At 47.3% G+C, this 15268-nt stretch overlaps 1 protein-coding gene across 1 annotated transcript in view; it reads right to left on the bottom strand.

The window, feature by feature from the left end:
- The window catches only part of Kcna6 (potassium voltage-gated channel subfamily A member 6), a 37823-nt gene extending 23011 nt beyond the window's left edge, over positions 1-14812 (bottom strand). Inside the window, exon 1 of the mRNA XM_076852563.1 lies at positions 9957-14812. Within this exon, the coding sequence (XP_076708678.1) occupies positions 13136-14728 (1593 nt within the window). The 5' untranslated portion in view covers positions 14729-14812 and the 3' untranslated portion in view covers positions 9957-13135. The remainder of the gene's footprint in view (positions 1-9956) is intronic.
- Between the last annotated feature and the right edge of the window lie 456 nt (positions 14813-15268).

Below are 15268 nucleotides of genomic sequence, written 5' to 3'. Positions count from 1 at the left end.
AACTCAGTGAGACCCAATCTCTAAATAAAATACAAAATGGGGCTGCAGAAGTGGCCCAGTGGTGGAGTGAGTGCCCTGAGTTCAATCCCCAGTAACTCACCCACACACACAAAAAAAGATTTTGTAAATATGACAATTAGTAATATGATAATTAGTAAGGTTATGTTCTCATTAGAATAGTGCTCATGAAAACAACCATGTGACAACCTTTGATTTGGTTAAGAACATGCATAGATTAGTTAAGACCACACCACAGCGAAGTGATGCAGGCATCCTCATCCAGCCGGAAGAGCATCCAAATTGTAGACATCTGCTAACAAAGTAGATCAGAAACTGAATCTACAAAGACCAGCTCCCACATCTACCTTCTTAGAAGACTTTCTATTGAAGAAGGCTATAAAGGGCCATAGGGAGAGGGTGTCTCCTTTCACATTATCCAGAGCCTTATCAATAATTGTAAATATTGTGACTTTTATGTAACATAAATTAATAGATTGAGAGTTATTATGATGGGTTGTAAACAAGAATGGCTAGTGGAAACGGAAGAATGGGAGGCTCACAATGGGTTTCCTATTAGGGGCTGAAACGTGGCTCTGTGGTACAGCATGTGCCCAGCATGTACAAGGCCCTTGGTTCAGTCCCCAGGGCAACCAAAAACCAAGAATAAACAAACACTTTCTGCACAACTGAAGAGGGGTGTGGAGAACGCTAAGAGGATTGAAGCCACAACATGGTCCATATGAAAAATCTATGATGGTAGAAACTCCATGGACTCAAATCCATTGGAAGTAGTTTCAGATCTCTTTGACTTTCTCAACATGTATTTCTTGGATTAAACTTTCCATAGGGTAACTTGAGAGAGAGACAGAGAGAGAATCAGTCTGTGGCAAAATAATTATAATAATAATTTTTACAACCCATCATAATAACTCTCAATCTATTAATTTATGTTACATAAAAAGTCACAATATTTACTGGGTTAAAGAATTGACCTAGGCTTACTTGCAAGACTTCTCAGAGCCTTTAATTTGAGGTGCACATGTTCTGCAAATCACATCTGGGGAACCCTGGCATGAGTTATTGTAGTAGCATGGCCAGTTAAGCATCCATCTCAGTAGAGGACAAAATAGGAGAAAGGAAGTCGAAAGTGAGACAGGTGATGTATATCTAAGGCAGGAGGAAAACAACAACAAAGATCATGAAGCTCAAACACAAAGAGTTCAAAGGCATCTGTGCTAGGGATGCTCCTTCTCTGGGGCATATTCAGAACAGGTCTGTAATAACTTAGAAATGCTCCTAGTGCCCAGCAGAGTGATGGATTCCATGAGTTTTACCTAAGTCTCTTCCTGCTCCATTATTCTCTGTCACTTTGCTTTGTTCTCTATTTATGTACCATTAAGTGAGTGCAGATGGCTTACTTGTAAAGGAAACACATTCCTGAAATGCTGTGTATAAAGCAAATATATTATTTGTAAATGGAGTCATATTTTCCACTGATACAATTCCAAAGAAGAATGTTAACCTCACACATCATCAAAGGCGTAGAGGAGGCAATTCCACCTGTGTCCTTGAGCAGCTCTTGAGAGCTCTTCTCCCCAGGGCCAACCCTGGAGAGGGATTGGCCAGGGACTTCTGATCTGAGCACACTGTCCACAATTGGTTATGCAACCTCTCAGTCAATCCCCAAGCATGTTGGAAATTCTCAACTGATCCCAGAGATTCAGAATGGACAAGTCATCTCATTGCTTTCTCTGGGCCCACTTCTATGAAAAAGCACCTCTGATAGCAAAAATGATACTATTATACACACACAACTTTTCTGGAAGGTGTATACTGGAAAAACTGAAGCAGAACAGACATTGAAATGGAGGCTCAGGATAGATTTCTTTTAACTGCAGCCTGATTTAACTTTTTTTGCACTCTTGTCTCATCTAACCTGCTACATCTGAACCAGAGCCAACTTTGACAAAGTTAAGTTAGGGCATATATTCGGGGGAAATGAAAGAATAGGATCCTTTTACTTTTTTTTTAAATTTGTTATATACTGGGGATTGAACCCAGGGACACTTAACCACCAAGCCATATCCCCAGCCATTTTTATATCTTATTTAGAAACAGGATCACACTGACTTGCTTAAGGCCTCACTAAATTGCTGAAACTGGCTTTGAACTCACAATCCTCCTGCCTCAACCTCTTGAGCCCTGGGATTACAGGTGTGCATCCAGCAGATCCTTTTAAATTCTGGTTTTCAGAAATAAAAGATATCCCCAAGGAGAGAAGACCCACATGAAGTCACTGAGCTCTTGGAATCCCAAGGATTTGGAGCTGACTCTGGTTCTAATTGCTTTGGCAACTGACCTCTTGAATTCTGGCCCTGAAATATTTTAATGAAATCACAGGTAAAACTAGAAGCTAAGGAAGGTTTTTCTGATCTCCTTCCAGTAGCAGTTGGTTCAGTTCTAAGACCATTTAATCTGCAACCAATAAACTTCCAAGGCAGGAGAGTCCGCCTCAAAGCCAAAATACTGAGAACCACCCAGGATCGGGAACACAAGGGATCTGGGAAGGATAATAACGTCATTCCCCCAACAGGACAAGTGCAGAGCCTGAGCTAAGAGCCAGTCATTATCCAGGAAAGTGATGAGTCCCTGTCTCACGCCCTCTTGGTGCTGGCCAGCAGGAATAGAGTGGTAGCTCATTATCTGACACCCTGGAAGCAGGAGGCAGTCCTCAAATCAGAAATATCCAAATACTGAATTTTGCCCTGCCATGTAGTTTGAATCTTAAATGTCTCCCCAAAAGACTCAGTCCTCAGCTTGGTGCTGTTGGGAGGAGGTGAAAACTTTAAGAGGTGGGGCCTAGAGGGTAGGCGTTCAGTCATCAGGGGATATGACCTTAAAGGGGATAGTAGAACCCTGGTCCCTTCTTCTTCCTCTGTCTCTCTCTCTTCCATATCCCAGCCCCTACCATGATGTGCTTGCTATGCTCCCACTAGAGGCCTAAAAGTAATATGTCTGTCCAGTCATGGACTGGAACTTCCAAAACTGTTAGTCAAAATAACCTTTTTGTCTTTATAAGCTTAATTATCTGGGGTATTTGTTACTGTAATTTGTTACAGTAACGGCCTGATTGCTCATTTTAATCACTTTAGATGGAAATTCTTAATTGCATCACATATTTCTCTGCCTGCTTAACTGGACAGAGGACACAACACATTCTTGTTACTATGTGGTACCGTCTTCATTCAGCCTCGTGATCCTGTCTCTCCTAGGTCACGGGGATCATCTTCTCCCAGATACAAGCTTCCACTTCCATGCTCACTGTCCTTTCTATCAGCCACATGCACTCCCACCTCATCTAACCTGCTACCTCTGAACCACAGTCAACTTTGACACAGTTAAGTTAGATCACAGAGGAAAGCTCTGCAGAGAGGCCACAGTCACCAAAGTCTACAGGGTCACAGGATGACAGAGGTCAGTATAGTTTCCCTAAACATGGCACCCTTTGGTCTTTTGCTTCATAACCTTTGGCAGAAATGGACATATAGAGAAATGTTTTCCACCCATGAGGAAAATAAGGCCATGGGCATAATGAAAGCTGACCAACAGCCCTAGTCTCCGCATCCAGAAGGCTCACAGACAGCCTCTGGCCTTGGCAGCAAGACCCCAGGCTTCTGGTCTCATGGATTGAGGGTCCTTTTACCTTTCAGAGACTTGCTTTTTCTGTTAAATTTATTGACTTGGTAAAGGAAATCGTCATGGATTGGAAATCAGGAATGAGGATTATTGGAAGCAAAAAGAGACTCAACTCACTCTGAAGGGAACAACTATAACCCAGCTCCTGCTGATGATTGTTGGAAAGCAGATCAGGCCCAGACCTTTTGTTTTTCAATTAAAAAAAAAATACAGAACTGTGAGTGAAATCTCCCAATACTTCCTAATATCGCATCATTATTGTCACACCCAATTGATGACTTAGGACCTATTGAAAGGAGTAACCTACAGTTTTAGGGTAGGCACTCTGCTTGTGCTCCTTCTATAGTCATTAAAGCCATGTACAAGAAGGTTCCATATGCAGAAAATAAATGAATAAATAAATAACAACACACACACACACACACACACACACACACACACACACACTTCCAGGTGCGTGTGTTGGGCTCCTACAGGTGCACATATGTGTGCTCTCCTGGGTGAATATGGTCCCTGCTGCGAAGCACAGAAAGCAGTTACTGCAGGGAACACAAGCTATTTTCCCCATCATTCCAGACCTTTCTTCTCTTTCCAGCAATGCCAAATTGCCTTAAGGCAGCTGGGGAGTGCTTGTCTGATTTATGGCTTGACTACCATGGCTTCTGGAAACTTTGTTCATTCTTGCCCTAGTCCTGTGATTTATAAAAGACTTCTATAACCCAGCAGCAACTTTTCCTTCTCTACCAGGGCAAGCAAGTGCAGGAAAGAGTGGAGAAGCTGGTTTCTAGTTCCCAGAGCATCTGAAATCAGCACTCTTGGGTAAGATGCTAAACTTTTGCATTCCTTCTTCCTTCCTGAATCCAAAACAGAAGCCTCAAGTGACCCCCTGCTTTTCTGACAGGGGTTCCTCTAGCTAAGCCTGATGCTTCGGTAACCTGTAAAGTCTGGGGAGGGAAAGATAAAATTGCAAACATTTTAATTCCATTTCCTATGGGAAGTTCTGCTAAGGAGTTTGGTTGGATAGGAAATAAAGTCATTCATTAAAAAGAAAATATTCAAGTAATCCTTAGATTTCCATCTTCTGGGGAAAAGGATGCTGGGATCGGAGTCAGTAAATGAGTGTTCCCGACTCAGTTCTGCCCACATACCTGTGGGGTCTTGAGTTAATCAGTTCACCTCTCTGCCTCAGTTTCCTCCTTCATGAAAAGAGGCATTTACTGCCCCTTTCAGCTCTCACATCCCGTCTGTCTGTGACCTTCAGTACTGCCCTTGGCAATGCTCTGGTGCTCAGAGAAAGGTTTAAGTAAAATTTCTCCTTTTTATTTTGGAAATATATATATATATATATTACCAGTATATCCATCCTATTCCTCCGATAATCATTTGGATGACATTTCTATACATTCACTCATATCTTAAGTGCAATTATTTAAAGAAATTCTGCTGTGATTCTTCTAGGCAAAGAGCCTTCTGGTAAAGCAGAGAGCTAACCAAAGTCTATTTTTTATGTCATTTTTCATTTAAATGTTTGTGTCAAAGAACAAAACCGAAAGGCGAGGACCCTGCCTTTCTTTTGAGAGAGCGGGTGGGCCTGGGCCTGCTCTCAGGTGGACATTCAGTGTCACTCATCAGAACTGTGCTTTGCTGAGAGTTCATTTCCTGCTGAGCCCTTTAACTGGCAGCCTCGTGTAACCCTCACCACAATCCTAAGAGGCAAGTGGTATCAGCTTCCTTGTTTTGCAGATGACAAAACTAAAGCTTAGCAAGGTCAAATGAGGTGCAGACCCAACTTCAACTCCAAAGGCAGGCAAGCTCTGAATCCAGAAACAGGAGGGCAGCCATGCTTCCTTGCCTTGGTCTGGGTCCTTCAAGAGAAGCGGAAGGGGTCACAGCAGTGCGCTGAGGGCATGCAGAGCACTCTGGGCTGCACTGAGACCCCCAAGGAAAGCTGCGGTAGTTGCTCTCTAGCCAGGAGGAGGCAAATGAGACTCTCATATGTAGAAGAAGCTGGCTTCTTCCAACTTCAGGGTCTCCTCTCCCTCCACCTTTGAGAAGGACAGGGAAGCTGAAACACAGCCTGCAAAGTGGAGAGGACATGAAAGTGGTCGGGAAACCAATGGGTAGAGAGGATGATGACCAGAGGGAGAAGAGTGGAACAGAGTTAACAAAGGGCTCTGTAGAACAACGTTCCCTTTATCTGAGACGTCCACACAGACATAGGAGAAATCTCCAGGTGCTTTCAGAGCCCCATGGGGGAGGGGCTTAGCACACCTGCAGCTTCTCCATCACAGACAAATTGGCACGTAAACAAAAATTTATATATGCAATTAGGAGCCACAGCTTGGCTCTTTCTTCTTGCTCAGTATGGGTCAGACGCTCACTGCACTCCATTCCACACACCATCTGTGATAGACCACACATAGCCATGTGCCCTTGAACATGTCACCACCCCTCTGAGCCTCAATTTCTCTTCTCCACCAAAGAGGAAAACAACCTGCCTACCTGCCTCGTTTTGTGGTAGTAGGCACATGATCATCATAGTCAGGGATGGGATTGTGGCTTGCCTAGCACCGGCGGGAACCGGGTTCAATCCTCAGCACCACATAAAAATAAAGGCATTGTGTAGAGTCCATCTACACCTAAGAAATAAATATTTTTTAAAAATCTATTTAATCATCAAAACAGCCCTATGTTATCAGAGCTATTTTTAACCCCCCCCCCAGTTGACCAAGAGGGCAACTGAGGCTCAGAGCAATTTCATAACTTGCCCCAGTGTCACCCAGCAGAGGAGGGACTTGGACCTAACCACCTGGCTCCGGCGTTCATGGCCCTCACCATTTTATTCTAGAGCTTACTGCCCGAGGAGAGCGCTGGGTGGGTCTTTGTCAGAGGACAGCCTCCTTCTTGTTTCTATCAGAACCCCCCTCAGAGGGGAGGCTGCACAACAGGGTCCAGTTCACCGGGGAGGGTGAAGTTGCCATCGAGGGTGGCAGATGCTAGCCAGGTGCCCGGCAGGCTTCCTGGAGGTGAGGGAAGGAATGGGCATCCTCCAGCCCCTCCCAGCCAAGGGACTGTCTTGCTATGTTCTTTTTCAAAGTGGTGTCTTTGCTGCCAAGACCGGGTTTGTCTGTCTCCTGGAGACAGCGGTTGTCAAGCCCTGAGAGAACAGCAAGCATGTCAAAAATAGCAGCGCCAGCAGACTGCGCGGCTGCAATTTCCTTTTGAAATGTCGGCTTTGCTCTCGCCAAAGAGCCAAGGTCTGTCTACCCTCCTTGCAAACTGCAGCAGAGGCAACTTAAGGGTCCGAAATGTTTCCCAGGGGCAGGCAAAGTGTATCATCCAGGGCACAGGAGCAACTGAGAGAAAATTCTCCACATAGTAACAATGATACGGTTGGAGTTGGGTTAAATGAAGAAGAAGAAAAAAAAAATTGCCTTAATCTGCAGCAGGGTTGGCCCCAAATAGGTCAAGTGATAGCTGAGGCTAGACCAGTGTTACCTGTCCTGGCTGGTTCTCTCATTCTCTCTCGTTCTCTCTCTCTCTCTCTCTCTCTCTCTCTCTCTCTCTCTCTCTGTCTCTCTAGGAAGGAGAGAGTCATTATCTTGTTGGGATAACACTTCCTAAGTGTCACTGATAGGTTTCCACTCCTCCTTTAGGGTCACATGTGAAGCAAGGGGATGAGGACCAAGAAGGAACAAAGAAGCAGGCTAAACTACTTCCTCAAGTTCAGAACAAAGGGATGTGTAAACAGGACAATCTGCAACTCTGCAGGGACTGCAAGCCCAGAAGGGAAAAGTGGTGCATCGGGAAATCCAGCAACATGAGAACTAAGAGCCCATCTGTCCTTATTCCCAGTGGCCCGTGTGTGGGAAGATATGTTCTCTCCCTCCAAACCCCCAAGCGCCAGACCTTATTCTGCCATGAGATATCTGTGCAGCCTGGTATAAAGAGGAACACAGAAAGGAACCCTACTGTTGAATAAATGGATTTCTTTCCCTCCTCTAAGTGATCATGACACGCTAGAATTAGACCACACTTTCCTTCCCATGGCAATAGCACACCGTCAAAACCAATCAGAGCCAGGATGGCAAGTCCAGCCACATTGTCCTGGGAGGACAATGTTCTCTGGGAATCTAGCTTGGCATTTATGTAGAGATGCAGGGCAACAGAAATCCTGCCTGAAGCAAGAGCTCAACCAGTAGGGAGAAGGAATAATAAGTTGGCAGGACTAGAAAGTGTCATCTGGCAGAAAGCCCTAAGGGAGAGAAGGAAGAGATCCTGTGGCACAGGCCAGAGGAAGAAGAGAAGGAACTGCCTCACAGATAACAATGCAAAGGTAAGATGAATGAAGGTTGTCATCTCCCACTTCTTTGGTTTATCCAAAGCACTAGAGACTGCTGGTCCTCATTCTAGGGCAAAGAAGGGTTAATGACTACTTTAATGGGTAGTTGGGGTTGGAGGCTGGGAGAAATAAAACCTTGGCTTCTAGGAAATTTCTTAAGGAATTCAAAGTTTACAGGTCCAAGAATTAGGTGAGGCTTTTGGTTTGTTTGCAGAGGATTTATTTATTTGTTTGTTTGTGGCCAAAAAAAACCCACATTCTTTGAGCAAACTCACCTCCCTACTCCTATATAATTAATATGTCCAACACATTCATCATTAGTTCAGGACATGCTAATCATACTCTGCACCTACCAAAAGAATGGCTTGACATAATTTTGGAGAAAGAAAAAGGATATAAATCTTACAGTAGCTTCATTGACAAAATAAACACACATACACTATCAGCTCTTGGTATCGTACACAAATCACAAGTTGCAACTGCACGAAAGCTGAAGTGTCCCCGTGTGGCAGAAGAAAAATAACTGTCATTCCATTACAGACCTTCAATCTGGTCCATCACTAGAGATGCTAACCTTGACTTATAAAACCAAATCTTCCTCCCATTGCAGTGGGAGACTCCCAGGTTATTAGACTCGTGTCTCCTTTTCCCCCAAATTGCAATGTTTTCTGTTGTTGTTAACTTTTGGAGTTGTTAATGACAATAATGATTGTCCCCACAGTCCTATTTCAGAACATTTCCATCACCCCCAAAAGTACTTTGGTGCTAGCTTAACAGCCCAGTCTTGGGCCCCTGAGGATCCTGGGGTTGTCCCCATGTTCTGATGTCCTGATGCAGATGGGACTTAACCCTATGTGCCACAGCCTCCAGTAGGACAACCACACAGTCAGTCTTCTTACGGACTGGTGGGGAATCTTAACCTACATCCCCAAGGAGCATCTCCTGCACCTTACACCACTGGGAATGGTGTCCCTCCTTCTCATTCTGCCCTTAGTGCACAAGGGAGCCAGCCACAGGCTAAGCAAACCTCCAAGTCAATGACTGGCAGTTATCAGGCGACACCGAGTGAAGGACTTTTCCATTCTAACTTCAATCTTACACCTTCCTCCCAAGTCCTCTTTTTTTTCTGTTTATTTTACTATTCCTACTGTTCCTTTGTCTTCAACATCTCTGCAAGGCTCTTAAGGTTCAGGAACCCTAAGATGACATACTCTAGTACTATATGGCAGAATATTAATATAAGACATCAAGCTCATTCTCTCTCCCACTCCCTCTTTCATCTTTATATGTTCAGGAAATTGCTGGGAGATGTTTTTTCTAAACCCAGAGCATCCCAAGTTCCTTGGTAAGTGCAGGACATCCCCCAATAGGGGAGTGTGGCAAGAAAGGATGGGGAACTGAGATGTCAGGAAACAGGGAATCCTCTGGCTGGAGGCCCACCTTTTCAAAAACACCCAGGATCACAGCTGTCCTAGAATTCAACAGAAACACGGTAGGTGCTGCCAGCCACCCAAAAGGTACAGAGAGGGAGAAAGAGGAAGAAAAATACACAGAGAAAGAAGAAGAGTTTGAAAACAATGGGGTGGGGGCAGGAGAAATGAAACAGAGAAGGAAGAAAAAAGGCACAGAAAGTGAATAAAAACCAAGGAGAAAAGGGAGAGGAAGGAGAGGAGGGAAAGAGATGGTAAGAAAGGTGTGGGAGAAGCAGCATTGAGAGGACAGAGACAGAGGAAGAGGAAGTGAATGGAGGCACAGGAAATACACAGAGATGGAGCAAGGTGGCCACAGAGAAAAGGCCAATGAAACCCTGCTCCCCCACCCAACTGAATCTTCTCCTACTTTCTCTCCCTGCCGTCCAGATTTCTAATTTGGCTTGGAGGCTGATCCAGGAGCAAAATTCCCCCACAGTAGGACCTACCTCAGGTACAAAGACAGCCAGCTGTCCCTCCTCACTCCTCAGGGACGCTCTCGGGCAGAAGGAGCATCCCTTAGTCCAGGCTGAGGCTGACAGTCCCAGGAAGTCCTCTGGGAGCCCCTGCCGGCTCCAGTCAGGTATAAAGATGGCTTGGTATAAAGAGTCCACCTTTCCTGGCAGCTGGGAGTCCCCATCCCAGCTGGGCCAGCAACACACAGTGCGTATTCTCCTGATGCTCAGGTCACGACATCCACATAAAGAGGCTCAGAGTCAGAGAGGGGCCATTGGTCAAAATCCTTCACAGAAACTAGGTTGGGCCACCGTCTTTCGGATTTTCTTCCATGTCTCAAGAAGAACTGTGAGATCCCTCCCAGGAGCTCGACTGCTCCCCGAGAAGAAGGGGCTTCATTTCCCTCAGTCTCTCTTAGAGCTGGGAAGATCCTCTGTCTTAGATGAGAACTCCATGACACCTAAGGCTAGGACTGTTCTCAGCAAAGCCCAGCCTGGCTGCTTCTGGAGGAACACATTGTCCATTCCGAGGGCTCCCCTGGTCATTTTTAAAAGCATAACATTGATGTTGGTTTAACTGGGCAGCTGCTAAGCATTCAAGTTTCTGAAGACTCAGGGGTAAGATGAGGCAACTTCAAGGGCTGGGTAGGGGAAACCAGGAAGAATCCAAGGAGGAAGTTCAAGAAGTTTAGTTTCCTCCACATTTTCCAAGGTCCTGTGTCCCTGTCCTGGCTCTACCTGCCCCTAAACCAATAGTAGAAGGTGCTCCCATTTGAGAAGCTGGGAATATGTAGTCTGTTCTCCCTTGATGCCCGAATCAGAAGAATGAGAGAACAGTCTGGAAGGTTGCTACGGCAACCAGAGTCCCTAGAGATCCCAGCTCTCCACAAACCTTTTACTTTCAGGCATGCTCTGATTTGAAAAGGCAATGTTTGCTCAGGGATGATGATGAGCATGATCACATACACATATCTACAGATACATGCATACATGTCCCAACAGGGGGCATCCCTTTAGCCACTGACATGGGCCCTTCTTTTCCCAAATAGCCAGGAGTAACAGAAGAGATTTGGAAAAATAGCACTTCCTGACCTTGGAACAGGTTTCTGAATCATAAACACCTTTGTCTCCTACTGTGTTTCAGGTTTAAGGAAGCCAATCTCCTAGGCAAGGTGACCTCCAGTCCTAAAAGGATCTACCCAGCCTGTCTAAAGGTGATTCTCCATTCCGAAGGGTAAGAAAAAAGACTGAGGCCCAGCCCAAGAGCCCAGGGAGGGATTTAGGAAGTGAAGAGCTCATAATGAATGGCTATTCTTGGGTTTTGGTCCCAAGGCAGAAAATCTGGTGGGGGGTCTTACTTCTGGGAGGTGGGGAGACAGGATAATGAACTAAAAATCAAATCAACGACTATAATTCACACATGTGCATAGTGTCTTCCCCAGCTTCCCAGATGAGCTCATTGACATTCACCATGAGGTAGGGAGGGGAAGACATTAATGTTCCCATTTAATGGGGGGAAACTGAGGCACAAAGAGGGACTGTGGTGCCAAAGCTACCCTGTAAAGCTGTGGCAAAATCCAGATTTCAGTCTGGCACTCACAGAAGCTACACTGCCTTTCAAGCAAACCCTCAAAGGCTATCCCTCAGAAGTTGCTCTTCGGGAAGTTTTATTTTTAAAAAATTTTCATCTAAGAGTTTTAAAGCATAGTTATAAAATTAAAAGCATTGTAACAGTCCTTTCAGTTTCAGAACTGCACCCAGAAGAGATTCGAACAGTACATCACAGTTTATCAAAGGCAAGAAACAAATGGTAAAGTGACTGGGGAGAAAAGAGGGAAGTGGGCAGGTGGGATGGATGGCAGTACTTTCACAATGGAAGAGGATGGCTGAGTCCAGGTGGGAAACAGCCAGATTACCTTACCAGTTAGAGCAGGCCAGATGCAGCTCCAGGGGGCAGAGCAGGTGAATGTTTGCTTGACTCAGCAAAAACCTCTACCAGTGTCAGCAAAGGAATAATGCTTGTTCCTTAACCTAAGCCACATATGTCATTACCCATAAAATGAGAAGAAACTGGCAATCAATATGTGCTTTCACCTGTCTACAGATTTGAGCTGGGGTTGCTTTAGAAAGCCTTCACCTGAAATCCTAAGTCAAATTCCCAGGAAGAAGAGTGGAAAGCCAGAGAGGGTTCTGGTGAAATGAGGGAGAAAAAAAACTGACATCTGCAACAAGATTCCTCTGCCCCTCCAAAATGACAATCTCTGCTTAGTGGTACCTTGCTTCTGGTTTGTGATCAAGCCAGTTGCTTGACTATATTCAGCCATTTCTCCTGGTTCTGTAGGTCCTGTTTCCAGTTCCTCTGCACAGGAAGGCACTTGCACAAAAAGAGTATTTGGCTCTGAGAAGGAACCTTCCTGGAAGCTCAAGAGAGAGTCAGGGATAAGAGTGGGGAGGACTAAATGCAGATCAAAGACCAGTGTTTCCTATACCAGATCACAGCTGGGAGAATCCTTTGGCCCCTTTGGTCCAGGACTGACCCTCATGTCCTCCAGATCATCCACTTTAATTGCATTTTCTTTCATTCCATCCAAGATTAGAAATGGATAACATATTTTGAGGCTGTACAACTAAGTCTCTATAGAGGGTGCTCTGCAGGATGACCAGCAGGTGTTACAGTTCATGGAATGAAACAGCACATTGAGTACTGTTTCCATCTTCCAGCTTCCACCAGTTATCAAGGAGCTAAGACAGGTACATGCCCCCCAAAGCAAAGGACAATAAGGAGAGTAATAGGACCCAAGTATGGCTGATTTCCATCCTATTAACGTTTCTGCTCCTAAACATAAGACAAGTTCCAGACAGGAAAAATCAGAGTCTTGAGGGAAGGTCAGACAGAACAGTATATCTCATCCACGTGACAGAAGATGGACATGATTGGGTGGCACCATTGCAATTTCAAAAATGTCACTTAGATGGATAAACCTTGAATGCTGTTCAGGTCAAGCAACAAGGTTGACAGTCCAGGTATTTGGTCCTGGTTGCCATGTACTGGGTGTAGGGGGAGGGAGTCAAGAGGTCAGCTGGATCTAGGGTGAGAGTTGTGAGGATGAGAAAGAAGCCTAAGAGTTAGTTCACTTAGTACACCCTTCTCATGCAGGCTCTGCCCGCCTGGGTCAAACCTCTGTGAGCATCCTTTTCTCTGCAAATGCCCGATGTGGAGTGGGAAGGTAGCTGGGCCTCCGTTCCCGGGGGGCCTCAGAGAAGTCCGGCTTGCCAAGTCCATTGTCGGTTGCCTTCAGGTCTGGTGTAGGCTGCCCACAAGTGACGTGGGTATACTGGCCTTGCTCCTCCTGCTCTGTCTCCCGATGGTAGAAGTAGTTGAAGTTGGAAACAATGACCGGCACAGGCAGGGCAATGGTGAGGACCCCAGCGATGGCACACAGAGAGCCCACGATCTTGCCCCCCACAGTCATGGGGTACATGTCTCCATAACCCACTGTGGTCATTGTAACCACTGCCCACCAGAAGGCATCTGGGATGCTGGGGAAGAGTGAATCATCATCATCTGCCTCTGCGAAGTAGACGGCACTGGAAAAGAGGATGACTCCAATGAAGAGGAAGAAGATGAGCAGGCCCAGCTCCCTCATGGAGGCCTGCAAGGTCTTCCCCAGGATCTGCAGCCCTTTGGAATGGCGGGAGAGCTTGAAGATGCGGAACACCCGAACCAAGCGAATCACCCTGAGGATGGCCAGGGACATGGCCTGCTGCCCATTCTGGCCACCCCCTCCACTGGCTGGCTGCTGCTCCTGCTGCTGCACTAATTCAGTGCCCAGGGTGATGAAGTAGGGGAAGATGGCCACCAAGTCAATGATGTTCATGATGTTGCGGAAGAAGGCCGGCTTGCTGGGGCAGGCAGAAAAGCGCACCAGGAGCTCAAAAGTGAACCAAACAATGCAGAGAGTTTCCACCAGAAAGAAGGGATCTGTGAAGAAGGAGCCCCCAAGAGTACTGAGTGAGGACGAACCTCCTGTCCCCATTCCCCCAGAGGTGATGCCGGGGTGAAATGTATAGGAATCATCTTCCTCTTCCTCCTCCTCCTGACTTCCCCTGGAAACTGGGGAGACTCGGTTCACACCACCATCATTGCTTCCACTGCGACCATCTGCACGAAACTGGGGCAAGGTCTCCAGGCAAAAGATGACGATGGAGATGAGAATGACCAACACGGAGACAATAGCGATGCCCCTGGCGGGCCCGGAGCTCTCAGGATACTCAAAGAGCAGCCAAACCTGGCGCTGGAAGGGCTGGGAGGGTAGCGGCTTCTCGTCCTCTCCACCTTCGGGCAGACAGCCCTCATCCTCCCGGAAGGCCGCCAAGGCTTCATCCCCCAGTTGATAGAAGCGAATCTCCTCCATGAAGATGTCGAGGGGCACGTTGACTGGCCTCCGCAGGCGGCCCCCCGACTGGTAGTAGTACAGGATGGCATCGAAGCTGGGCCGGTTGCGGTCGAAGAAGTATTCATTCCTCAGTGGGTCAAAGAAGCGGACTCGGCGGCCGGGGTCCCCAAGCAGCGTGTCAGGAAATAGCGACAGGGTGCGCAGCTGTGTCTCAAAGCGCAGCCCGGAGATATTGATCACCAGCCGCTCGCTACTACAGCAGCCCCCGCCGCCAGCGGCCTCCGGGAAGTCTCCGGCATCCTGTTGCTCCCCCTCCGGCCCACGGACCTCCCCCGGCGCCGCCAGCGTAAGGGATTTCTCCGATCTCATGTCCTCTTGGCTGTGCGCTCCCCGCCACTAGGACGGCGCCCACGACCCAACCTCGCGCGCGCTGCACCCGCTTCCCAGTTCCCGGTTGCGCTCCCTCCTTAGGGTGGGGCTCGCGCCCCTGCAGGCTAGCGGTCTGACCTGGCGTTTGGGTTGGTGAGCCCTGAAGCCCTGATCCCTGCAAGGATAGGTCTGGGAGGTGACCTGGGCGCAGAGGATTTGACTCCGCGCTTCTGATACCCGCGCCTCGGTGCTGGTGCTTACTGGGATGCCTGGAATCTCAAACTGGAGCGTGAAATTGGCCGTCCGAAAAGACGCGTGGCTTCGCCCCTTGATGTGCCTGAGACTGGGCTCCTGGACGCTGGGGTCCGCCCTCCAGACGAGCTGGCTCTTCCCAGCTCCCACTGCGCTTCTCCAACAGCTCAAGCCCCCGGCGGCCGCTGGTACCGAAGCGCCAGATGCGCCTCCCTCCGGCTCGGCAGACTCCTGCCCGAACTCGGCCTCCGCCCTAGGTCCACCGCGGGGTTTGGTTTGGCCAAGGTC

Source organism: Callospermophilus lateralis, chromosome 4 (assembly GCF_048772815.1).
Source record: "Callospermophilus lateralis isolate mCalLat2 chromosome 4, mCalLat2.hap1, whole genome shotgun sequence".
Classification (NCBI taxonomy): domain Eukaryota; kingdom Metazoa; phylum Chordata; class Mammalia; order Rodentia; family Sciuridae; genus Callospermophilus; species Callospermophilus lateralis.
Note: the sequence above shows the minus strand (reverse complement) of the source record. Positions and strands in the feature narration are given on the sequence as shown.